The sequence below is a fragment of the Triturus cristatus genome, chromosome 9 (genome assembly GCF_964204655.1).
Source record: "Triturus cristatus chromosome 9, aTriCri1.1, whole genome shotgun sequence".
In the NCBI taxonomy this organism is placed as follows: domain Eukaryota; kingdom Metazoa; phylum Chordata; class Amphibia; order Caudata; family Salamandridae; genus Triturus; species Triturus cristatus.
In genome coordinates this window covers 433598854-433626678 of record NC_140592.1, presented here as the reverse complement: position 1 = coordinate 433626678, position 27825 = coordinate 433598854, and the positions used below count along the sequence as shown (strand labels likewise).

Sequence of the window (27825 nt, the reverse complement as noted above, 5' to 3'; positions counted from 1 at the left end):
GCAAGCCCACCAGCAGCATTTGATTTACAGGCACTGGGCACACATGGTGCACTGTACTACGGTCTGACAAGTAAATCAAATAAGCCAATCATGGAGTCACTAATCCATTACAACTATTTACAATAGAGAGCATATGAACTTTAGCACTAATCGGCAGTGGGAAAGTGCGCAGAGTCATGAAACCCCCAACAACAGGTCAGAAAAAATATAGGAGGAAGGCAAAAAGTTCAGGGAGGACCCTGCAAAAAGGGCCAAGTCCAACAGGTGTGCTTGGTAGCTAGTACATGCTGGGACACTAGAACGTGCCCAGCAGGATACTACGTTTGTCCCAAACTTTATTGAAAACAAAAACAAGTCCAACCTGTGGGCATAAAACAAAGACCCACAAAGACACCATTTAGTCTCTCAGCTTCGAGAGGCAGGCCACAGGACAGAAGTAGCTAGTTGGACAGGTGCAGCTATGTGCACTCGGCATCACTGCACGTTTTGATAATTTAACCAGCTACCACCTGGCACGAACAATGTGTAGAGTGAGTCTGGATTCTTGGACAGCTGGTCAGTTGGGTCATTGTCCACTTACATACTGTTGTCAGCCTTTTGTGCCTTTGCAGTGATGCGGTTGGTGTAAACAGTTCAAACTTGGTGCATCAGGAGAGTCAGTCAAGTCCTCTGCGAAGCTTACTCTTCTGGATGTCAAGGCACTCCTGCTCAGCATTCGGATGGCTTCCACGATACTTGGGATATCTTCCTCTGATGACCCGGTGCCTTCAGATACCTTGTCGGTAGAACAGCTTACTGACTTCCGTGCAGGAATTCTCTTGAGGACCGTTCCAATTTGTAGCCACGGGACCGTGTTGACTGTGCAGGGCTGATTAATGGGGATTGCTACATGATTAACAGCAGAAACCACAGACAAATCAAATCATAAGTGCAACCACAAGGGATGGATGACTCATAGTTGGTGTGCTTACTAACAGGGCCCTGGGCTATCAGATAGTCTTTGGACACTTAGTTTCTCATGCTGCTAAGGGAGCCTCATTTTTATCTGGATGTTTGCAGGTGTAAGGCTCCACCTTGGTGATGAGATACTCCCTCGTTAGAGTGGGTGATGATCATGGCAGTGATGTGGTTGCCATTAGGCGACCTAGACGACAGGTGGCGATGATTTGCATGGATTGAGGGTGACTGGAGGGACTTCAAAGACATGTAGCTCTGTGTATTTGCTGGTGCTATTCTTCTTCCTTGGCATGTATTGTATTGTATTGTATTGTATATCGATTTGTATAGCGCGATTGCTGCCCCACGGGCGTCCAAGCGCTGAGGATGTAGACAGAGTTGGGAGGTACAGCAGAAGTTTTAGGACAGGTTGGACCTAGCAAACAGAAGAGTCTTCAATTGTTTGCGAAAAGAGTGCAAGTTAGGGTTGGACCGGAGTTGTAGAGGGAGTGAATTCCACATTTTTGAGGCGTTCAGAGTGAACATTCTGCCTCCAGTTCTAGCTCTCTTAACTTTCGGGACCACGGCCAAGAAGGCTTCCGTGGAGCGTAGATTCCTGCTTGGGTGATAGCGGGTGACTAGATTGTCATTTATTGCTGGACCTGTTTTCCAGAAGGCACGATGTGAGATACATAATGCCTTAAAAGCCACTCTCTGCTTCACCGGCAGCCAGTGTAGACTTTTTAGTCCAGGTCTAGCTGACTGCGTACGTGGAATCTTAAGCAGGGTACGGGCTGCGCAGTTCTGCACCACCTGTAACTTCCGTAGAGTCAGCTCTGGGGCTCCCACATAGAGGGCGTTATTAAAATCCAGCCGGGACTGTATCAGGCCTTGTACTGCCACCTGTTTGGCCTCCATTGGTAAAAGGGGCAGAACTTTTCTGAGTGTTCTGAGCAGGCCGAAACATGTGGCAGATAGCTTGGTGGCCTGATGGGTAAATGTAAGACTTTTGTCCAACCAAATTCCCAGGCTCTTTACATTTATTTTGGGGATAGGGGGAGTACCCAGACATGAGGGCCATAGGGAGATAAATGGTACTGGTGACGCTGGGCCCAAGAGCATGAGCTCAGTCTTGTCTCCATTGAGTTTTAAGGTGGAAGCTGTCATCCACCCTTTAACCTCCTCTAAACATTTCATCAAGCCGAACGAGGTTTGCCTGTTGCCCTCCTGCGTCAATGACACCACTAGCTGGGTATCGTCCGCATATGATATGATCTTAATACCATGCGGTTCGACGACCCCAGCCAGTGGTCTCATGTATATGTTGAACAACGCAGGGTTCAAGGAGGAACCCTGCGGAACCCCACAGCTCAGTGATTTGCTGACTGACACTGTGTCCCCGTCAAAGATCTGGAACGATCTGTCAGTCAAAAAAGAGTCAAACCACCTCAGTGCATTGCCTGTTACCCCGATGTCAAGGAGACGGTTCAGTAAGGTGGTATACCTGACCGTGTCGAAGGCAGCACTTAGGTCAAGGAGGATCACTGCCACTGATCCTCCTTGATCCAGTATCCTCCGTGACTCTTCAGTGACTGCCAGCAGCGCAGTTTCAGTTCCGTGCCTGGGTCTGAAGCCTGTCTGAGTCGTATCTAGTAATAGGTTGTTCTCTAGGAACTGAATTAGCTGGGTGTTTATGTATTTTTCCAGGATCTTACTTGCCCAGGGGAGCAATGAGATGGGGCGATAATTGGCGTGATCTTCTGGGTCGAGATTTGGTTTTTTTAACAGTGCCCGTACCATGGCTCTTTTCCAAACAGTGGGCACAATACAGAATGAGATCGAGGAATTTAATAGATCCAGGATTACGGGCAAAGTGGTTAGACTTGCCCGCAACATGATCTCCGGTGGAGCTGGATCAAGTGGAGAGCCAGATTTGACTCGCCGAGCCAGCATGTTGAAGATGTCGAGGTCTAGAGGTGGGAAATGTTCTAGAGTTGGTTGGCCTGGGAGGATGGGATGTATCGAGAGTGCTTCCTCAGCACCTCCAGAATTTGAGGTTACTGTCGAGAAAGAGGAATAAATCCGATAGACTTTATCGTGAAAGAATTCCGCTAGCTCGTTGCACTGATCTTGCGTTTTTGGCAGAGGTGTAGCTGTGTTTAATCTAGTGCATTTTTTAACCAGGTGAAAAATGTGCAGTAGTGAGCAGGGATGCCATCTGTCTCAAGCAGCTGACGCTTGGGAACTGACAGTTGCACTGGAAAGCAAGGGGTCGAGACTCGGTTTGTCATTACTGGAGGCTCACGTTTGATCTCCTGCTGACCTGTCACCAGGGACTCTCTCTGCCTCGGTGGCTAGCTTGTGCCTATAGGTGCCCTCAAGTAGTGATGTGAGTCCTTTGCCTTGTCCCCTTTGTTCATTTTTGCTGAGCACCTGTATTCTGTATTGTTTGAAGTCTCTGTAGGAGGTGTGTGCCAATTCCTACATAGAGGACATTTCCATAGTCCAGTCGGCTGGTGATGAGGGTCTGTGTCATGGGGCTTCTCGTGTGTAGGGGTAGCCACTTGAAGATCTTATGTAGCATGTGCAGAGGGAGGAAGCAGGTGGACAAGAAAGCATTGATCTGTGATTTCAAGGTGAGGTTGTTGTTATGATGATTCCAAGGTTTCTGGTGTGGTCAGAGGGAGTGGGTGCGGGTCCTAGTGCTGTTGGCCACCAGGAGTCCTTCCATGTGTTGCTGCTGTTGCCAAAGATCCATACTTACGTCTTGTCTGTTTTCAGCTGCAAGTAGTTGTTCTTCATTCAGTCTGCAGCATTTGTGATGCATATGCGGAAGTTAGTTCTGGTGGGGTTGTCAGTGAGTGAGAGGATGAGTTGGGTGTCGTCTGCATAGGAAATTATGTTGAACTCATGTGATCTGCCGATTTTGGCTAGCAGGGTAATATAGGCGTTTACGAGCATGTGGCTGAGGGAGGAGTCCTGGGGGATACCACAGGGGATCTTCTTGGGTTCAGAGGTGAAAGATGGGAGGTGGTTCTTCTAGTGAGGAAGTGGGTGAACTATCTGAGTGTGTCCCTTTGGATGCCAAAGTGATGGAGTCTTTCGATCAGCATTTGATTGGATATGGTGCGGAAGGCTGCAGAGATGTTGAGGAAGATCAAAGATGGTATCTCTCCACAGTTGAGGAGGGATCAGGATGTCATCTTTGGCTGTGATCAGTATGGTTTTGGTGCTGTGATTTCTGTGGAAGTCATGTAGCTGGTTGTGCTTCAGGTGTGTCATGACTGATAAGTGAACCTTTAAACCATTCTCGAGTTCCAAGCAAAACTGCCCATAGCAATAACAGTTTTGTAAACCTGGGCCTTTAAGTGTGTTTGCATGCATGGGTTTCAACACTGCACTCCAGCTAATGATCAGCAGCCATCCTTTTATCAGACAGGATCTGTTAATTAACTGAAAAGTGAACCAAATCCTTTTTTGGTGTCCCACGTAAAAATGCCCCAGCATGGACTGTGACCATGTTTTTGAGTAAATTTATTTTTTCTGTCCTGTCTCTTGGTGAGTGACTCAGCTGAGTATCTTGTAGGTTAATCATTCGTTAGTCTGTCCTATTCCATGTCAGGGCAGGAACTGTTCAGATACAAAGGCTACATTTGCATAGTCAAAAACACATTTGAAAGCAGGGCTATATCATGTGAATAATGGTATCTGAATCAAACATGAGCACCAGCAAAGCTAATAGGCATGGCTTAAATGTGTGGTGAATGGTCCTGAGCTAAAGATGGTAATGGCTGAAGAAAGCTGACCTATATCAGAGGATCTTTATTATATGGTCCAACATTGTCATTGAGGAGCTCTGGGAAATTCCTAAACCTTGAGGCTGAAGGGTATGTAAATGTCACAAAACCCCTGAGATGGTAATATCGGACCATATTTTACATGTTACTGGTTATGTATTTTTCATACCGTATGTTGATGGTGGGCTAGTTAGTTTGAAATATAGTGTTTTTTCAAACAAGGAAATGTTTATCTAAAATAGTAAAACAAATACTGGACCATTCTGCTCGGTTGCCTGTGGTAAAAAGAAAAGAAAACAACCTAATTTTACGACTGTCAAAGTTTAGAAAAAAAAGCCTCCTTTACATTGTTAAACAAGCATTTTGAATGCAATAGGTCTCGCATTTGCGAGATTTTAAGTATTGGCATTGTAAATGATAATGCCTTTTATTAATGTGTTTTTCAAAGCAACACGTATATAAAAGGCATTGTCATTTCTAATGCCAATAGCTCAAACTCTCGCGAATGCGAGACCACTTTAATGGTGGCGATGCCCCTTTCTTTAGACACTGCTCGCCATATTCAGGTTACAGTGAGCAGCGTCTAAAGAAAGGGCCGTGGCCAACATTAAAGTGAAAGCGTGGTATGGGGCGCTTTCCCTGAAAATGAAACTGATATTTAAATAAATAAATAAATAAGTGTGGCCCCTATTGTAAAAGCGGAGCGCGGCATAAATTAAATAAATAAATAGGTGCTGCCGCTATAGTTAAAGCGGACCTCGCTGTAAATTAAATAAACACATTACCGAAAACAATATAAAAGCTGGCGGCTTGAGGCGACTTTGTGGGTGGAATAGGGGAAGATCATTAAAGTAAATAGTGCTCACCGACTACATAAAGTAGACCTTGTAACAACACAAGTAAAAAGTCCAGTCCTTATGGGAGGTTACATATTCAGACAAGGCGGTACCACGGAGAGACTACTAAGCCTATTCCAGAATGAAAAGCAGTGATTTTGAAAGGACATTAACAAGAGGCAATTGAAAAGATGATCGAGAAAATGGGCAGAGCTTCTATTCCATAACTCAATAGAGCATGCCTCGCATGCACTGCCCAGGCACGACCTAAAAAACAGTCTGTCTGTAGAAGGGAGAGCATATTAATAATAATATTAATACCGACATTTATAAAGCGCAAACAGCTACCTCAAACAGAGGTGTCCCGGCACTCTAGCAGTAGGCAGAAACCGACGAAAACTCATAGCAGAGACCCTAAACCACTACTCTGACAGAAAGAGCCAAGCCTTCACTACTTTTCTAAAACGAGGATCTGAATCAATGTGATGAAAGTTGTTTTGCAAGGAGTTCCACAATTTGGCAGCCCCGACCATGAATGATCTGTCACCTATGCGAGCCATCCTAAAGCGAGGGATACAGAGCAGCTATTGTGAATTGGACCTCAATGAGCTAGAATGCTTATAGCAGCATAGCCTTTGTTTCAGGTAGCTGGGGCAGTTACCATGCATAGCTCAAAATGCCAAAGTCAGAGCCTTGAATTCAATTATTTTTGCCACCAGTAACCAATGGAGCTCTTTTATATGCGGAGAGACATGCTGACAGAATGGTACACGTCTAATCAGTCTCGCAGCCGCATTTTGTACCATCTGTAGTCGTTGCGTTAGGTACTTAGGCAAGCCCAAATAGAGGCCATTAGCATAATCCAGCCTCGATGTCACCACGGCGTGGACTATGATTTTGAGGCAATCCTCTGGTAGCAGATGCAAACATTTCTGCAAATTTCTCAATTTGCTGAAACAGGTGGCTGTCATCTGCCATATTTGAGCCGAGAATGAAAGATCAACCCTCCACTTCATGCCTAGATTTTTTTATAGTGGTTGCAGGGGCAGGAGTTGGTCCCATTTCCATCGGCCACCAGAGATCCGGCGTTGGAGGCAACTTCTTCCCGAAAAACGTCACCTCTGTTTTTCCTTTTTTTTTTTTTTCCAGCGTTGAGTTTGAGTTTGTGTTTGTTATTGTTCATCCACAGCACAATGTCTCTCAGGCAACCCTTGAAACTCTTGAAGGCATCCTCAGTCTGCTCTTTAACGGAAAAAAACAACTGGGTGTCATTGGCGTATGAAATCGCCTTCCCCCCCAGTTAGCTATTAGAGAGAACAGCGGAGCCAGATAGAGATTACACAGAAGTGAACTCAACGCTGACCCCTTAGGGACTCCGCAGCATAGATGTTTAGGTTCAGACTGATAGTGTTGCAAAGCAACCTTCTGTGAACGATTATTAAGGTAAGACTTCAGCCAGTCCAGTGCCTTGCCCCCAATGCCCATATCCTGCAGTCTCTGAGTCAGTAAGGTGTGGTCAACTGTGTCAAACGCAGCAGAGAGATCCAGGAGCACCAGCATCGCCGATGCCCCAGAATCTACCAACAGTCTTACTGACTCAGCCACCTCCAAGAGAGCAGTCTCAGTACTAAAACCAGCCCGAAATCCAGATTGGGTGTCATGTAACATACCCTTACTCTCAATGAAATTAGTCGATTGCCGCTTCACCAGTTTTCCCAGCATTTTTGCTGGTGCAGGCAACAGAAAGATCGGCCTGTAGTTGTTCAAATCCCAAGGATCCCCTTTCGGTTTTTTCCTTAGGGGGAGAAGTGTAGCATGTTTTCATATATCTGGAAAAATGCCAGAAGCAAGGGATGAATTCCATATGTGAGACAACACATGGTTAAGAGAGTGAGCCATCACTTTCCATAGTTTAGGGGGGCAGGCGTCATCCGGTGCACCTGACTTACATCTCTAGATTTCCATCAGAGCTTCTTGCTGAGAGATGGGGAGAAATTTCACAAGGGAAGGATCAGGCACGCAACCCCCGTTCCTATCTGTTTTCTCTGTCTCTAGTAGCACTGAGAAGGAATTGTAAACCTTCTGAATTTTACTATCAAAAAAATTGGAAATACTTTCACACAGCGAGAGGGAGGGTTGCACAGGTTTGAGAAAGGCGTTAGCCACCTTGAATACCTCTTTGCTAGAGTTATCGTCCTTATAAATGCAACTAGCTATATGATCCCTCCTGGCTACTTTTATCAGTTTCTGCAGCTCTTTCAGTGCATTTTTATAGGTAATATTAGCCATCTCACAATAGTTCGTCCTCCACTGACGTTCCAGGTGTTTACATCTGCTCTTAAATGTCCTGAGCGTCTCTGAAAACCAAGGGGCAGAGGGGGAAAACCTCATTGACCTTGCAGGTCTGGCCGGGGCAGAGGACTCCACAGCTGCAGAGATCCACTGATTTAAAGCGAGGGTATCGGCATTTGGATCTTTTGAGACTGGTGGTTGGCTGGCCTGTAAAACAGGACCTAGGGCTGCTGCAGTCAATTTTTTCCAACTTCTTTTAACAAAAGATTGGTGAACCCCTACTCTGACAGGGTTTATCCTCCCAAAAGAAAAATGGAATTAGGTAATTATCAGACCAGACCAATTGGCTAGGGGCCTCTGTGCGCAGGGACGCAATGTTGGAAAACATGGGTGTGCCCTGCCTTATGAGTGGGTTAAGTAATGTGTTGAATTAGATTGGCCCCCACCAGGGCTGACACAAGCTGAGCTGCCTGCATGCAACTAGGATCGTTCAATTGTAAATTAAAATCCCCTAATGCAGTAACATTCAAGTACAATAACGATTTCTGGGCAATGCAATTACAGAGATCAGGACTAATATTAGGTGCACAATCCGGTGGGCTATAAATAAGAATCACGACATGAAATAAGAATGCCAGAAAATGAGGATGAAGGATCAATTTGAAAACAAAAGTTAAGACCTTCTATCCCCTCCATGCTAAGTGGGGCGCAACAGCTAATTCCCAGAAGTCCTTAAAATTAATGGCTACCCCCCACCTCTTTTTCCACACTCCCTGTTAGCACAACAAATTTTGAAACCACGCGGAATGGCTAGGGCAACTGTGGAGACAGTATCCATGTTCAACCAAGTTTCTGTCAGGAACATGGCATCCCACGTATTATCTGCTAAGACAAGCCATTTATCCTCAGCATGCTTGTACAGAGATCTACAATTGAGTACGCATGCCTTAATCCTGTCAGTGTGCCTGCTCAGCCCACGATTAGAACCTTCCATATCACTATTCCCGAAATACCTGTTGTGTTCCAGAGCTCCAAGGAGCAGCCAGTGCAGGTACAAGGAAAATCTTCAGTAGTCAAGTTTATGGCGTGAGCCCTCGGGCATGCCTTACCTCTGCAAGACAGCAAATCACCCTAGACCAATGGATAACCATGCCGCTGGGCAACCAGGCAGCATGGCTGGCGCTGGCCGCAGTCCGGCCGTGGACGAGACATACAGGCTTGCCTCTGGCGTGCTGCGGTGTGCCCGCTGCACGTGTCCGTTGCATGTCCGGGCACCCATCGCGGCTAAATAGTGGGGCCGATCACCTGAAGAGAGGGGTTAAGGGGTGGAGTCACGTCCCTCCGTTCTATCAGCACAACAGAGCCGTGACAGAAACAGGAACTGAATCAGTAATTAAAGTGCAACTGTACTAAAAACTTTCATAAGCACAAACAATAACCCGAATATACAATACAATATCTAAAAGCAACTTCTTAAAAGATTTAAAACTGTCTGGCATCAGGCATTCGGCACTACAGCCAGAGAATAATTGGTAGCTTAAGCCTTCCGGCGCGCTGCTACCTACCTATTGAAGCTGTTCTCTTCAAAGGACAGCAAACAATGGTCATTAATTTGAATTACAATGGATACATTCTGTTTAAATTTAATGAACTATTTATTGTTTGAAAAACAATGAATAATGGGCAGTGGAAGTACGTAATTCGGTGGTTACGGCTATTGCTGCATGTAGGACAGTAGGATCTGCTTCACATTGGTGCCCCCACTTTTTGCTGGTGTTTCACTGTTTTTCGACCATAGTCTGGCTGTGGCCCTGCTAATCAGGACCCCAGCTTAGCTGCTTCCTCTCTAAAATGGTTTCCATGTACATTAGGTAAATTTCTAATTGTATTCTGGAGTGCCTTATAAGCCCCTAGTATATGGTATACTATGTACCTAGGGCATAGGTACCTCAGAGGCCTACCAGGGGCTGAAGCATGTATTATGCCACCCCTGGGAAGCACTCCAAAATGACACCACAGGTCTGCTACTGCAGCCTGGGTAAGGTGGTGCTTGTACCCCGTACAGTGGTATAGGCTACCTATATCACTACCATTGCACACACATATAAAACCTATGAGTCACTCCTATGGCAGGCCTTAACAATCCTGAAGGCAGAGTGCTTAGTTTTTATGTGAGAGGGTGCCCCCGCATGAGCAGAGCCCCTCTGCAGCGTCCGGAGTACCTCCTCTGATGCTGTTTGTGGTGCAGCCTGACCATATACTCTTAAGTGCATTATAACCTCGCGGTAAATGCTAACTTTGGGATGTCTGCACGGAAACATGTTGTGTTTGGTGTCAAACGCTTTGGAAAACTACCCCCCCCGCCAGTTCTGGTGGTGGGGGTAGCATTCCACCCTTCTAGAGGGAGAGACATGTTCACACTGGTCTAACCCGGTAAAGACTTTCTACAGCCCTAGCATCACAAAATGGATGCCACAGTCACAGACACGGGTCTGGCCTTCTGCTGCTGACCGAAGCTCCGGCAGGCGAGGCCTGGACAATAGGTTCCTCTCCAAGGGAGGTGTAACCACCTCCCCAGACAGGCAGATGTGTATTGGGGCTGGGCGGGAGCACTTTCTGGTGCTTTGAAGTCCTGCACTGGGGGCACACTTGTGTCCCTGTGCATAGTCCAGTTCAAACCGGTTGCAGGGACTACCTGCCCCTGCTCTAGTGCGAAACTTGACAAAGGAAATGGATGTAACCACCCCTCTTTCCAAACCCCCAACATTAGTATAAGTATGGGAATCCAGTCCTTGCGACTTTAGATTACCCTGGACGAAACTCTGCAACATATATCCTGGACCTTTGATGTTCTACTTTAACTAGAAGACGGAAGAAATCTCCCTTGGGGTCAAGGAGTGACTCCCCTGCATGGCAGGCACCAAAGAAGCAACTGACCGGTCTGCATCGCTGAAGCTCCCGCTGGACGCCGAAGTCTTTGCATCACCAGAGGTAGATTTCCAGACTTTCCCAGGGCTACCCTGAGTCCACAGCAAAGCTGAAGCCCATGGCGATCGTAGGTGAGATGGAACCATGACCCCTGGACAGCGTGAACTTTTGCAGCTCCATCATCTTCCTGGTCTTCCTCAAAGTTGTGCTTTGGGCTCTGAGTAGCCCCAACCTTGACCATCTCCTGCACTGAAGATCTCTGGCCTCCACTCCACGAATGACCCGTGGGCCAGTTTCAAATGCGACCACGCAAGGCTCCTTCGCGATCACTAGCCCATTGGCTAGTAGGTCCCCACAAAGGCAACTCCTCTTCTGATTGGGCTTTCCTGGTTGCTCCAGATGTTCCCCAACTTACCCTCACTGGGTGAGTGCCCCAGACCTTGCTGGTCTGAACCGACATCCTTTCTCTGATTCTATGTGACTTGCCGTTGCCAAGGCTTGTTGGGTCCAATCTGGTCGTTGACACCGCAGCACTCACCAGACTTTGTGGGACAGGTTAAATCCAGCTCCTGGTTATCATCAGCACCTCCTGGACCTTGTGGCTGAAGAGTCAATACACCCACCAACTCACCTAAAGCACCCGACATCTGGGGGCATTGGTCTATCGTGCCCTTGGTCACTGGTAAGTGACCCGGACTCTGTCCCCTCTGCTTTCAGGTTCCTTCCATCCTAGATCCAGGCTTGGATCGCTTTGGACACTTCTCCTCTTCACGGCAGCAGCACTTCTTTGCCAGCTCCCATTGAAATCGACAACGCGACCTGACACCAAAAGACACCTATGCACCCGGCTTCCCTGGGTGAGGTAACACGAATACTCTGGTGCTCCCGTGGGTGCTAGGCCTAGAACTTCCGAAGTCCAAAAGGGTTTGGTCGTGACTCATTTCTAAGTGTCCCTAATCTTTAAATTTCCAACCGCGACATTGCCCATAGAAGCTAACGGGAACTCGCGGCTGTGTTCACACACTGCACCCGGCCCCCGTGGGTTCCCTGTGTCACTACCCTGGGTGGTTCCTTGGGGTCCCAGTGATTCTACAGACTCTAGGCCTTGTGTCTAGTTCAGTCGTGGTTCTTATACCACTTTATTGGTATATGGTTTGGTACGCCCCTATGGCCCAAACGTGTATTTATGCTAATATTGTTGAATACTGACTTGTAACTTAAGTACTTCAAACTCTAGCCTCATAAAGAGACTAGAGGGGTGTGTTTTATTTTAAATACATATATTTTTAATATATACCTGGTGTGGTTGTCCTTTCATTTGATCATTCAGGAGATTAGAGACTGGTAAAACAATCTGCTTTACATTCCTTCAAGACTTAGCCTGAAGGCTGCTCTCCATAGCTACCACTAGGATAGCTTTCAATAAAGGTTGTCTTTAACCTATCAGCATAAGGGGCTGTTTGGACTGATACAAGGTGTCCACTATAATTAGTGGACAGCATATATCAGGCCAACTTCTCACACTGCATGATTATAAATGTACTTCTATCTGTACAAGTACTTAAAAATGTATTAAGTTTTAACTTGCAAGAGTACCACTCACAGAGAATGTACATCTTATGCATTAACAGCTGACAGATTCCAGTCTTTCCAATTTCCTTCATTGTCTTTGCTATTCAGATCCAGCATTCAGTTGTATGTTCTCCAGCAACAAGGAATTCAGGGGCATATCATCAAGATAATTTTTTATCGCCGTTTTTGCGGCTGTTTTCGGCTGAAAAGCGGCAATAATTTTATCGCCTAATCAGCAAGGTCACGCTATCCAACAATCCTTGCATTATCGCCCTTTCCCCCAACACCCATCTTTGCATCTCTAATGAGATGCAAAGTGGGCGTTCCTGCCCTGACATCACTGGAGATATGTCGCTAAGCGACATTTCTCCAATTATCAATGGGCACGCTAACCTGCAGAGCGACAAGCAAAGTAGCGATAACCTCTGTTATCGCTACTTTCCTTATGCCTGCTTCAAGACTGACTTAGCCATGATATCCTATGTAAGGTGGATATCATGGCTAAGTATACCTTGCCCTATCAGCAAGCTATCGCCAAACTTTGTGAGATTATCGCTGGATTTCCAGCGATAATCTCACATTTGGCAGTTAGCGCGTGGAATTTTATCGCTTTTGAGATAAGCGCTGCAAATAGCACGCTATCTCAGCGATACAATTCCACGTTACCCGTCGATAATTATCCTAGCGCTAAGTGCGCTTAGCGATAATTATCGCCGGTCCTTGATGATATGCCCCATAATCTCTAAATGATAAAGCATAGCAATTTGTGGAATTGTTTTTGATTTACACTTTCTGGTGCATGATGCAGAAAATTAATGGGGCATTCTAGGATTCTTTGCCACTGGCAGTAGCAGTTTTTTTGGGGAAAAATAATCCCTAAAAACACTTAAAATAGTCATCATAATATATACAATGTATAATTATGCATAAAATCTACTTAAAAATAAATAACAATATTAATCTTAAAATTGTTTAAAAAATGGATTGGTCCATGATCAGTTAATGCTCAGTGAGACACAGCGGTTCCTTACAAGCCATGCGTATTAAAAACTGGACTAGAGGATATTTGAGACCCCTAATAAGATCGAATAAATCCAGTGGGAGTTTCTAACATTTTAATTTTAATGCCCATAGATATTTTATTCCATATAATTAGGCAATGGGAGGCCCTCCCGTCCTACTGCAGAGGATTGTGTTCCATTGAACTATTGGGTGCTTATGCACTGCTATTAGCTTCTGATAAATTATTTCAGTGGTCAAATCTTCAACTGCAAGCCCCAGTGTAACGTAAAAGAGCTGCCTGAATTTGAACAACAGCTGAGCAATAACAACAGTTTTCATGTTATCATTGCTACTGCATGGATATAATCATGAAAACTACAAATGTGCTCAACCTACAAAATGAATGGCCTGTATCTGAGTCCCATCATGCTGAAATGTTTGCTACATTACCCTAGTATGGTGCTCTGCAACACTGGAATCAAAAGGCATGCTTATAGTTTTCCAGGCCTTTCACTCATTCACTAGACATTTTCCTGAGCAACAACAGCATTTTTAATAAATATATTTGTGTGATGCAACAACTAGGCAATCTAGACATTTAAAAAGAAATTATGCAGGTACAGCTAAGCCTTTGTCGTGATAATCCCTAGAACTATTTCTCAATCAGCTACTCTAAACAATACATTCACCCTGGTAAGTGGAAACAGATATTATTGTTCAATTTAGAGAACATGTTTACATCTGTTGGTTGTTTCTATAAGTGTGTAAAGTTTCTTTTTTTTCTTTTTAGATTGATCCTTAACATAATGCAGTTCTCATGGATTATTTTACTGAATAACACTCTAGTTGCCTGTATTCATAGTGTCTTGTTTCTACGTTTTGTTGCTTTTGCAGGGAACTGATGTGTTCTTCATGCTCGGTACTGTATTGTGGGATCCGGAAAAATTCAGTAACCCAGAAGAATTCGACCCTCATAACTTCTTGAATGATGATGGTAGTTTCAAGAAGAATGATGCTTTCATGCCGTTTTCCACAGGTACAGATCAAAGCTGTATTCCCAGCCAATGGCATTTATTGCACATTAGTACATTTCACCACTACACTGGTCCTGACATTTGAAGTTTTAAATTCATATGATTTGGCACTACCAGTAGTTTATCATGGCAGATGGAAATACTAAAAGCTGTGTCTGAGGATAGATTATTTTCCTGACAGGGTCAAGTTAAGACGATAATATTGAAGTGATTTTTTTAGTGTCTGCCATTGTACTGAAAAGTTCAAGATTTTGGATGGACCTCTAACAGCCTCAAAGAGGATGATTTAGAGTTTGGTAAAAAGAAGGGAACCATTTATAATTGGTGGTTCTCTCACCCTGCCAAACTTTCTGATCCCTCACTATACTTGAAGGTGAGTGGGCAGACAATATTTCCATGATTGGAAAACCCACCATCTTTAGTGTGGGATTTATTACTATTTTTCCTTGTGCTGTGAAACTGACCAAGCATAGGAGTTGCAAAAATCAAAAGGCAACAATAAATTTGTTTTTCTTTTGCAGAAATAAACCCATTCCCAAAAGAAATGTTGATTACATTTTCAGTTTGCCAAAAGTGCCTCTACTTCAGATGGATGCCCTTTTGTCAAAATGTTCCCTGTCATGTTAGCAGGGTCTCTGAGTTTGGCAGATGTGCTTAAACAGGAACCTGCATCAACCTAAACTAAAGAGCGCTGCCTAATAACCGTGTCTTATTCAGAGACACACATCTATCCTGGCCGCAGCTCCTCTTATCTTTATCATCTCTCCCTTTCTCCTTCAAAATTATGTAATCACTGAAGCTCCTCCTCTTCAGGTAAAAACAAAATATTCTCTGATACCTTCATGAACCTTGCAAGCCCCCTTGCTTTGAAATTCCTGTCAGGAAAACGAATATAGGGAACACTAGTAGAGTTAGGCAACCTCATGTCTGTAGGTTTCCAAACAGAAGGAGCTAGAAAGTATTGCCTATAAAGGGATCTTCTGTAGTTATGGCATAATTCCATCCTAGATGTTATCTATAAGGTAAAAGAAAGTCAGCTTTTGGAAAATTAAAAAGGTGTAGTGTGGCCAACCACCATCTGAGAAGCCCACCTTGTATGGAAGCTCTAGACCCTGACCTTACAAAATGTTGCAAAAATGACTGAATTTGCTTTTGGTAGAGAGAGACACTGGGAAGAACACGAACCAAGAGCTCTTATATTCATGATGAACTGATTCTTTGCTCTTGAACACTCTGTTGACCCCTGCACATCCCACATCCTGTGGCACACAGCATGGGCACTGCCTGGTGAATTCCGCGCTTGCATGCTGGCAGCCTGCAGTGGCTCACAGTGCTCTTCTTTCACATCACCCAGATTGAGGCTGACAGCACGCTGGCCCTCATGGGGTGGCAGCGTTCTGGTCCTTTTGGGGTAGCTTCTGCTTACTTCCCAGCTAAATTGAGGCACAGTAGACTGGGCCCAGCTGCCAGTCGGAATCCCTGAGACCACAGGAGTGGGCCACTGCAGCAATTGGATCTGCTGGCTCAATTTTGAATTTTGAGTTAGTAGTGATGCTAGTGAGTGCCCTCTTCTGGGTGGGAGGGCTAAATATTATCTCAGCCTCATGAACATCTATTGTCCCCTCCATTAGACTGCAAATGGAGCTCTAGGACTCCCATGCTGCTATCCTGATATCCCTCTGTGTTGGAATACTGAGCCACCTGCCACATAGAAATCCACACAAGTGAACTGCTATCTCCTGTTAGGGGTATTCCACATTGCATGGGTACATTGCCGCCACTGGTTGGGTGTTTACTGCATAGCAGTGTACAGCTGACCAGCCTTCCAGGTACCAAAGCCTGTGATACCGATTGCAGGCAAGACCTCCATCCCAGTCAGCTCCCTTGCCCTTGGCAGCAAGAACCAATCCTACTAAGCTTGACTATCCAGACTCTAGTCATGGGGAAAATGGACCCTAAGCAGATGAAGATTGAATCTGATGCACCATACCCAGCTAAGCCCCAGCTGGAGGTGGGACTGACTCCTTTGAGAAGGAGACAAGGGGCCCTGTATGTGAAAAAGGTAAGGGAACCCTCTGTCTGTTGCTAGAAATTACCTTCAGCCTGCAGCAAATTGATGGCAAGCTAGATCATCTCAGAGTGCACCTTGACCAAATGAAGGAGAAAATGGATAAGCACGGGAGTCAGCTGGATGAGGCAAAGCATAGGATCTCTGCAGTGGAAGATGTCGATGAACAACCTGGAAGAGGCTGATGCTAATCTGACTGCTGTAATGACTAAACTAGTGGCAAAAAATGAAGTGCTTGAGTCATGTTCCAGGCCTAATATTCTTCCATTGGTTGGGTTGAAGGAGTCCACGGATGTGTGGAGGATGAAGATATTCGAGGAGCAGTTTCTCAGACAAGTGCTGGGAAATACAATTTCTCCAAAATCATTGTTGTAGAGAGTGCACAAACATCTACGGGCCCCAGAGCTCTGCCAAATTTGTATGCCCAGTAGAATCAGGAAATACTAATAATGGTAAGACAACTCTGGAGGTTAATGCACTTGCTGGAGAGATCTGTATTTTGTCTAATGTCAGTTGCGAATCAAAGCAGCATAGAGGGTAAACTATGTCTCCTTCAAAGCATAGCATGGGACACACAATTGCCAGATTTTTATTTTATGTAGATATGTAAGTAGGTTACTACTTTTAACACAGAGATCTTTTTGTTACTTACTAGTTCATAAATTGCAATCCTTCTAAAATAGCACAGTGAGCTATGAAGGATACGTGACTCCTACACATTGTAACACTCACTGTTGTATGCAACACATCCTGTACATTGATTAAAACACATATGATTCATTGTCAATGTGTAATTTGTACATGAATGTACCGTGCCCCAACACTCTGGATTGGAATGAGTAGCACTATAAAATAAATAAAATAAAATAGTGGTATTAAATTGTTGTTTGTGTAAATACTGGGACAGACCAACACATCTAGCATTTTTAAGGTGCATATATATGTCCTATACAGAGGTACTGAACAAAGTCTCTTAAGTACCTGTGGAGTGATAGCTGTGAGCCTTTGTTTCACCTTCATTGTATTTGCAGTTGAGTGCGAGGTTCCAATTAGCTCCTAGCCAAGATACTCAAACAAAAGGAGTTCTGATGGCCCCCTTAACCTCGGCCTTTGTTTTGGGCTCAGCTGGAATTTAAAATAACAAGGCACTTTCGCTTGCACTTTGCCACTTGGGATGAAAGCAGGTAATGTGCAGGTGCTGCTGAATATGTCCTGGTGTCTGAAAATCACACCGTGGCAAGTTCAGCATATTTCTGTGGAGCTCAACTTCTTGGCAGAGGACATGGCGTCCACCCTGTGAAAAGAGTGGGTAGAAGCCATCTACCTGAATATTCCCTTGACTTTTGCCCCTGACCCTTTTGCTGTGCGAGTGCTTCATCAGCTATCAAGTCTGACAGCTTGAGGAATGTCTGGCATGAGGTTAGAGATGACTGCAGAACATACTCATTCCACTCTTGAGCACATCATATGGACTCCCAGATAGACTTCTGGTTATTAGCTAACAAGACCATTGTTTTGGGCAACACATTTAATACATTGATGACCAGGCTAGTGTTGCTGGGACAATATGCTTTTATACCAGTTAGGTACAACCTTGAAACACTTCTGGTAATGCTCCATCATTTTTTGCCAGATTCTTGGGTGGTCTCAGTATTCCTGGATACGAAGAAATCCTTTGACTCCCTTGAATGGCCGTTTTTGTTTACTGTTCTGCATAGGATGCATCTTGGGCAATACTTCATGTGATCGTTCCAATTATTGTTCACAGAGAAACCAGCTACAGAGCGGGTTAATGGTGATCACTCCATAAATCAGGATTGCACCGTGCCCTGGCTATAGAACCCTCGGCCTTCATGCTTCGAGACCACCATAGTCATAGAGGTATTACATTTCTGACGCAAAGGTTCCTGTTATCATTGTGGTTACTCGGGTCTTCAAATTATTTGGGAAAAGTCCGAGTTGTCCCCGTAAATGAAAGCACTTAAAGACCAAACCAATAATTTCCCCTGAGATGGAGAAAGGACTCTGTCCACTACCTGGGTATTTACAGTAGCCAAGAGCGTTAATCTATCCTGATGGATAACTATCAGCCAGAAATAGACAAAGTGGCGGCCTGTATAGAGTGCTGGGTTCTGCTTCCTTTTCACATGGTGGGCAGGATTGCCCTAATCAAGATGCTTATACTGCCTATAATACTATATCTCTTTGTAAACACCCCAATTCCCCTGGGTAAGTGACTTGTTTCATAATTATGGACCAGCTCACAAGACTTGTTTGGGGTGGAAAGACACTGGGTGGTAGTCTGGCAGTTCTGGCCCCTGAAAGACACTGGCAGCATAAGCACATTATGCCATTAAATCGGTAAACTCACATAGCACAACACTGCGTATACTGAAATGGATTAAATAGAATTGAGCTTACTAACCACTATCTTGGCCCTTAAAATACTCCAGTCTGGTAAATATGTTAAAACAATCAGGTATACACACTGAGCTCTACCATCACTAGCCAGGCTCGCCGGTCTGCACCAGGCCCACTTCCCCTAAAAGCCCTTGGCTAGTAACTTGGTACTTCCCTCGAATGCTTACAAATCAGTCTGACTGACTCTCACTAGACTGGGCATTGTGAAGCACCAACAGTAGTTCACTGATGACTGGTTTATCTCCCTGAAATAAATCCAAGTACTTGGCGAAGTCAATGCTTTCAATTCATTTGCCTATTACAGACTATGCCACGCATCAATCTTTCCACTGACACAGATGTACTTATTGTCAAGCTTCACCAAAACATTACAATGCTGTCTTTCCCATGCAAGCCTTTGTCATGCATGCAGCTTTTACCATTCATGGTAATTATATGTAAGGCAGGTAGGCAAGTAGAACCTCTATATAAAATATATATAGAATTTTAAGTTCATATTTCATTCATTCTTTTTTTCATTTTTGGGGGAGAATCCCCCAAACTGTCTTGCTTTTATTTTACTCCTAACCACCCTTTATCAATACCCACCCCATAATCCTAAGGTTAACTTTACCTCCCTTTACCACTGTCCACCACTAAATCCTAAATTTACCCTTAACCCCCTTTACCATCACCAAAACCTAACCCATAAAATTACCCTTACCTCCCTTTACCACTGCTGCCTCCTAATCCCTAAAATGACCCTTACCTCCCTTTAACACTGCCTGCCCCTAAACCCAAAGAATTACCCTTACCTCCCTTTACCGCTGCCACCCCTATACTCTAAATTTACAGTTACCTCCCTCTTACTTGCCATGTGTGGTAAAGGCATTGATGATAAAGAGATCTGTGTGGTAAAGGATATTTGTCTTTATAAGATGAACATTGACTTACTCCATGTGACAGGGCACACTACTAGGACATACTGGGAGGCATTTTTGAGAGTGCCAGTAAAGTGTAAAAATGTGGAGAATTTGCTGAGAGCAGAGTAAGCGAATGCCCAACAATCTAAGACACAGATTTCCACACTTCCATTTTCTGAACTGATTGTACTGTAGGTCCCAACTCCTGCACAGAACTGACCCAACACAAACCTCCAGCTGCTCTAAATACTCCTCCAGCCCACCCTAATTTGTACACCCTGCATGGTTTTGCACTCTAATACATGAGTTTTGGGTTGAGGTCCCAGAAGTAATCAATGACATAACCAATGGCCATTTGTTGTGCTTGCCACTTCCATTATTGATGAGTTTTGTTGCTGATATTCCACAATTCTCCAGAAAACTAGTGGTACTATAGTTTTTAATTGCTATGCATGGGCTAGAGGGTTTGGCTAAAAATCAAAATGCCCAGGCTCAGAGACTTGTTCACCATGCAGCAGTAAGGCAGAATTATATGTATCCCTCCAACCAGCAAGGACGAGGCCCAGTGATTTTTTGGAGCTCTTCCGTGAGCACATGGTGCACATAAAAGAGACAACCTGAGATTATGGTGGCCCCTGGACAGATTTGCCACATGGTCTCTGCCATTCGACTATACTCGTAATGTGAAATTATGACAGAGGAAGGGTTTAGTACCATTGTATATCATTGAGTGATGCTCCCATGCTGTATTGTTCATACATGGCTATTATTTCTCCTAGAGACTGACTGTGTATTCCTCACCTTGTGAATTTCCCCAAGTGCCAGAGTGGAACTGGAAACTTTGATAGAAATTCCCTTGTGCATCAATAGGTGATATTGTGCAGCTCCTTGTGAGGTCTGTCTGGGATGGATATGACGTCTGGGCCCATTCCAATCAAGCCTACTCCAATTCACCCCACTTCATTCAATCCCACTCCACTCCATTCCACCCCTCTCTAATCCAATCCAATCCACCCCACTCCAATCCAACCCACTCCATTCCGCCCCACCCCAATACAATCCACCCCACTCCAATCTAATGCACCCCATACCAATCCAGCCCACTCTACTGCAGTCCATCCCATCCCACCCCACTCTACTCCAATTCACACCACTCTACCTCAATCCAATCCACCACACCCCATTGGGGTCCATTACACCCAATTCAATCCATCCTGCCCACCATACTTCAATCCACCCCACTCCAACCCATCCCACCCCACGGTACCATCCAGTCCAGCCCAATCCACCCCTCCACTGCACTCTAATTCAACCACCCTACACTAATTCAATCCACCCACCCCAATCCAATCTACCTCACCCCATTTCAATCTACCCTAATTAAATTCAATACACCACATCCGGTCCACCTACTCCACTCCACCCCACTAAATCCAACACACCCTTCCCCAATCCACCCCAATCGACTCCAATTCAATCCACACCACCACCTCAATAGACTCCAACCCACTCCTCCCTATTCCACCCCATTTTACTTTACGGCACATTACATCACTCCACTTTACGACACTGCATTAAATGACACTGCACTCTATGGCACTCTGTGCCACTGAACTCTATTCCCCTCTACTGAACTCTATGACACTCTACTCCCCTATTCAACTCGACAACAATTTACTCCAACACATCCAGTCTATGACCCTCTACTCCCCCTACTCTACTCTAGGAGGCTCCACACCACTAACATTTAGCCATGATGAACAGCAGGCATGCTGTTGTACAACATGATAAAACACATTGCCAAAGCAATGAATAGGCAAGACCTATTGGCTTTGCCAATGCTTTTACACTCCTGTCAGAGCCCCAATAGAACGCAGCCAAAACAGCTTCTTTGGACAGATGGCACACAAATACCCTGGCAGACCTGAACATAAGGGTAGCTCAGGTAAAGGCGAGAGTGGGGCTCTGGGTGACTTGAACTGACAGGGAAAGAAAGGAGACATTATATATGTACACTGTGAAACCTCAACAACATAAAAAGATGTTAGAAGAGTATGGCTGACTGTAGCCAGCACAGTTGGGCAATGCTTTTGATGAAGAGAACTGATGGTTATACCTTTTTGCTAATTTTTAAAATATAAGCATTAGTGAATATTTTTATTTTATTTATTCATCATTAGCAGACATTGAAACAGTGTTTGTGAACACCAAGTAAACAATTCTGGCACCAGCAAATAAGGATTATGATTTTTGCCATATTGAGAAAATATATGCCAGGGAAAGATGGTGCCCACACTGGTTTATTACTACTGGCCCTGACAGTTTCAAATGTGGAATATGATACCTTTTTTAACACTGAATATTGGAAAGTATTCCCCTGTTGCTGGATGTGGGCTTCACATGTGACTCTGTTGGCTTGCTCGTCCGCTCTTTAGCATGTTCGATACGTACTGATATCAAAAGCATTTTCATAGAGGCATACACTATCAATTACAAGTTTAACAATTCTGCTAAGATGTTCATGTGCTGTGCAGAAGAAATGAAGCACACAATTGAAGGCTCAGTCCCATTATAATATATCATAATTGCTAACAAGTTCAGACACAGTCCAGCTGAATGTATAAAAGCTGAAAGCAGGTACATTTGCTGCTCCTTTAATAACAAAGGGGACAATTGTAGTTAGAGACCAATTTATTAAAGTTGCAGGAGCATTGTAAGACAAGTCTGAGGTATGTCTGTGGAAAATGTATCATCATTGTATGCAAATACAATAGTGCGCCATTAGATATCTGCATTGTTGACAGATTTAGGAAAGGCCATTCCCTAGCAGCTCGGGTACCACCTGTTTATTGAAAGCACAGTCTTTAGGAAGCATATGCAATTGTAAGCCCTCAAGAAAGTAAAGCACATTGGGACAATATTGACTGTGTCTGCTAAATCTAAATAAACACCAGTTGTTGCAGTCAACTTTTATATCCCTTGCATCAACATTTTCTGCATGTTATGCCACAGATGATGTTCAATGTAGAGTTGCTGGTACACGGATTTTGATAGTTAGTGATCTACTGAGGAATATCCATTTGAATCCAGTCACACTTCAAAACTTGTTTCCTATGCAACTTGTTTTTGTTAATGATGAAATGTATTGGTTTCAAGTTGCTGTTTCCATTTGGAAAGCACAACTTGTCTTATATGTTCCTGGCTGCCCTTAAAAATTTGCAACAGGTATAATGGCTCACCTCTCTATCCTTTGACGTTATTTACTTACCAATTTTAAGTTGTCTCCAGATTTACCCTTGCGTTTTCCAATACCATTCCTCTTATGCCAATTATTGCCATCCCATGTCCAGCTTGTTCATATTGTCAAACTCTACATGGCCATCAAATCCACCCTTCCTTACTGGAGAGCAGGTCTGACAGGCATTACCTCTGTTTCTAATTGTTTGTGCTTTTAATGGTTTAGAAAGAATTAATGGGAGACAGGAACAGAAAGTAAAAGGCAAAGCTGAAATAAGATAAGAAAAGGAGACGAGAAGAGACGTGACATGAGGAAGAGGAGAAAGGTATCCAGGGAACGAAAGAGAAAGGGTGGTGAAAGAGCAACTGTGCGAAAGAGAGAAAAGGAATGATGGTGAAAAGGACTAAAAATAATAGGGAATGAGGAGAGAAAGTGATGGGAGCAATGGCACGGATGCTGAGAGAGAGAATGGTGAAGTTGGAAGTAGAAACAAGAAAGTTATAGTACGAAGGAGAAAGAAGAAGAAAGAAAGGCTGAGAGATGAAGAAATAGAGGTATTAATTATGGTTAGGGAAGGGATGTGAGGATTTAAAAAATGGATGAGAGAGCAAAGCGGAATGATCGGAAAAGGAGATGAGGACATTAGCGTATGATGAAACAGGTGTGGTATAATGCATAATTTTCCACATTTTTGTTTTGAAAATTTCTTTGGTAAGAACGCTCCCTAAGCTCCTCTTGTAGTTGTCGAGATAACTCACTGCGCACACAGTATGGTGGCTCGTATGTCATCATTTCCATTTGCCAGACCTGCTTTTGGTTTCCTGTCCAGCCTTGACTGACCTCAGAGATTGAACATTCAGTGCCAAGAACACAGGTGGCATGGTGCCAGGCTTCATTTTTGCATGTTTAAAAAAATGGACCTACACTGGCAGGTGAGGTAATTAAATGCTTTTAAATGTAGGTTGTGTATGTGATTTTGGGTAAGAGAGTGTGACCATGAGAGCGAAAACTTGAGTATGTGTAGGAATTTGTGTCTGTGTGTGTCGGCATGTGTGTGTGTGTTTGAGAGTCACTGACTGATAGTGAGTATGAGTGAGAGAGAGTTAGAGTGACTGCAGGTGAGTGAGAATATATTAGCAAGAATACATGTGAGGGAATTTTAGAGATTCTGAGTGAGAATTCACGTGTGTCAGTGAGGTAAAATAAGTGAGAGTGACTTAGAATAAGGGATTGAGAGTAAAAGAGAGTGTTATTATAAATAAATCAGAACAAGAATGGGTGACTGAGTAGAAATGAAAGAAACTAAGGAGTGCAAGAAAAGTGAGAATAAATGAGTGCAAATGAATGAGAGCAAGTGTCAACGCGCGAGAATGAGTGTGAGTGAGTGAATGCAAATGAGGGAGACTGGGACAGTAGTGTTATGCTTGTGAGTTGTATTTGTCCAGGCATACCAAAGAAATTCTTCACTTAGAGAGGCATCCATGGCAAAAAACATCTGCCGGTATACTGCAAGCAATTCTGACCACTACAGACACCTTTGATAAAATACTTTTACTGGCATATTATAAACCTTGGGATAATTAGCTCATGGTGAAATACTGTTTTTAACAAATGGTGCACCCTTGAAAAAATCTGCGCTAGAACATTGTAGTAATGCCTGGGGTATAAGAGTCCAAATGTGAGATATGGGAGGGGGGCAACTATGATAAAGTACTGGCCCTGACATGCTAGAGATAACTTCCGGAGATTGTGTCAGCACCAAAATATAGGTGGTACCTAAAACAAACATTTGTTTGTGTTGTATTTTCATTTTATTGATGCAGTAATTATGGAAATTCAGGGATGTTAATTATTGTGATGTTCTCAGGATTAAGGTCAAATGACCTCCCCTTCTAGAAATCTTCAGCGTCAAAGGCAATATGATGCCACTTCCTGCGCTGTCATTAAGGCCAAACTACCTCTGGCATTATGGTGAATGCACCTGCTGTATTTGAGAACCTTACACTGGTGCTACCTACCAAGTGCCTGCACTTTGTCTTAGAGAAATTTGGAATGCTGTTACTGTTGCAAAGTGGCTGGGTTCAACCTGGAACGGCATGGTGAGCAAAAAAACGATGGATTTAGGCCCAGATCTCTGATATAGGGTGAATGTATGACATTGTTCTGCATTCTGTCCATCAACTGTTGTTTTTGCATTTGTCACCCCGAGTGGGAAGGGTATGCCCAGACGTGGGTCCAGTGCTCTCCATGTCACTGGAATCAAGCTATCCTGGCTGAAGAGGGGTGAAACGCTGAAACCGGTCCTAGGATGCTTGTTTCCAGTCCAGGGAGGACCTGGCTTGGCAGTTCGGGCTGGACTGTACCCATGAGGCACAGGGTCAAGACTGATTTGCATATGGCTGGGTTCAAACTGGAATGGCATGGGGAACAAAAAAACGATGGATTTAGGCCCAGATCTCTGTACTGGGGTGAATGTATGACATTGTTCTGCATTCTGTCCATCAAATGTTGTTTTTGCATTTGTCACCCCGAGTTGGAAGGGTGTGCACAGACGTGGGTCCCGTGCTCTCCATGCCACTAGAATCAAGCTATCCCGGCTGAAGAAGGGTGAAACCCCGAAACCGGTCCTAGGATGCTTGTTTCCAGTCCAGGGAGGACCTGGCTTGGCAGATCAGGCTGGACTGTACCCATGAGGCACAGGGTCAAGACTGATTTGCATATGGCTGGGTTCAAACTGGAACGGCATGGTGAGCAAAAAAACGATGGATTTAGGCCCAGATCTCTGTACTGGGGTGAATGTATGACATTGTTCTGCATTCTGTCCATCAACTGTTGTTTTTGCATTTGTCACCCCGAGTGGGAAGGGTATGCCCAGACGTGGGTCCCGTGCTCTCCATGCCACTGGAATCAAGCTATCCTGGCTGAAGAGGGGTGAAACCCGAAACCGGTCCTAGGATGCTTGTTTCCAGTCCAGGGAGGACCTAGCTTGGCAGTTCAAGCTGGACTGTACCCATGAGGCACAAGGTCAAGACTGATTTGCATATGGCTGGGTTCAAACTGGAACGGTATGGTGAGCAAAGAAACTATGGATTTAGGCCCAGATCTCTGTACTGGGGTGAATGTATGACATTGTTCTGCATTCTGTCCATCAACAGTTGTTTTTGCATCTGTCACCCCGAGTGGGAAGGGTATGCCCGACGTGGGTCCCGTGCTCTCCATGCCTCCATGCCACTGGAATCAAGCTATCCTGGCTGAAGAGGGGTGAAATCCTGAAACCAGTCCTAGGATGCTTGTTTCCAGTCCAGGGAGGACCTGGCTTGGCAGTACGGGCTGGACTGTGCCCATGAGGCACAGGGCCAAGACTGATTTGCATATGGCTGGGTTCAAACTGGAACGGCATGGTGAGCAAAAAAACAATGGATTTAGGCCCAGATCTCTGTACTGGGGTGAATGTATGACATTGTTCTGCATTCTGTCCATCAACTGTTGTTTTTACTGTTGCAAAGTCATCCTGTGCCTTGGGCACCCCCCAATGTTTTGCTGACTGAAACTGGTGGTAACTGACTCTGACTGACCCTGGGCTCTGCCTAACCAGGCCAAGGGCCAGTGCTATGCTGAAAGAGACAGATTAGAATACAGTTAAAACACCTACATACACACTGGTATGGTGGGGTATCCCTGTGATTGGCATGACCTACCCTATAGACCCCTAGTATATAATAGGGCAGGGGGATTGAAACTACCTTAAAGTCCCCAGTACCCTGGGGCATGGCAGTTTAGAGGCCAGCAGCCTTTTTCTGCATTTGCATGTGTGCACTGCTGAAGCCTGAGGTCAGTTTAAAAACAGCCCTGGGTGCCAGGACTGCTTTTAAAATGTACATTGTGCCCAAACTCGACTTTGGTGTTTGGGGTACTTAAAAATGGATAACCTACAATGTTTTGGCATATTAGGGACCCCCAGGGTCTCCCATGGGTATCCCAGGGGTGGGGTTCAGGTATTTAGAAGGTACACCCTTATAAAATGAGATTTTATATGCCTGGGTGAAGTGAAATTCCATATTTCACTGCCCACATTGTAGTAAAGTGCTGCTCAAATTTAACTTTGAGGCTAGGAGCACTGTGGAGGGAGGATCTGCAATATTTCTACAGATTCAGAACCCCTAAAGTCTCCCCTAGTTGCACATGGGGTGGGGGCCCTGTAGATATAAGACAAGCACTTATAAAATATGTTGTTGTAAGTCTTGGTGCTGGAAAAATGGCCCAAGTCATTTTTCCCATTGCAAATCCCCTGTTACATAGGTTAACATGGTAGGAAGTTATTGATTAATAATTATTGATAGGAGATGGCTAGAAATGCCATTCAAATATTTCCCAGATTGGTATTAATAAATCCAACAATATCATATTGTTGAATTTCTCCTAAATTGTACATACAAGAAGTTATAAGACTTTCTTGTTTGTAAGTCCAAATTCAGCCTTCCAGTGGTCTGCCCTGATTGGTCAGAGTTAAGTGGATTAGCCAGGCTGCCTTGTGGAGGTGATAAAGAGCCTCTGGGGTTAACCAGCTCTGCTGGCAGGGCAGTGTGCTGTTCCATAGGAATGCCAGGCCAGTGGGAGGAGTCGTAAACTATGTTCTTCAAAGAGGAGAGCAGAGAACAGTGTCATTTACAACTCTGAACTTCCCACCTTAGACAGATGGTAGGATTAAGGAAGGTATGAGCAGATGCAGGGGGGAGAGTCTAAGTAAATTAGCCGTCCTAGGGGTATGTTTAGCCAGCTCTTACCTCCTTGCTGGAAAA

General features: G+C 44.5%; 1 protein-coding gene across 3 annotated transcripts in view; it reads left to right on the top strand.

The window, feature by feature from the left end:
- The window catches only part of LOC146798100 (cytochrome P450 2G1-like), a 437543-nt gene that overhangs the window by 371771 nt on the left and 37947 nt on the right, over positions 1-27825 (top strand). For 2 of the 3 annotated variants that reach the window (XM_085625318.1, XM_085625319.1), the window contains exon 9: positions 14258-14399. The exons of the other annotated variant lie outside the window; for it this stretch is intronic. In XM_085625318.1, the coding sequence (XP_085481444.1) occupies positions 14258-14399 (142 nt within the window). The remainder of the gene's footprint in view (positions 1-14257; positions 14400-27825) is intronic. 3 annotated transcript variants of the gene reach the window in all.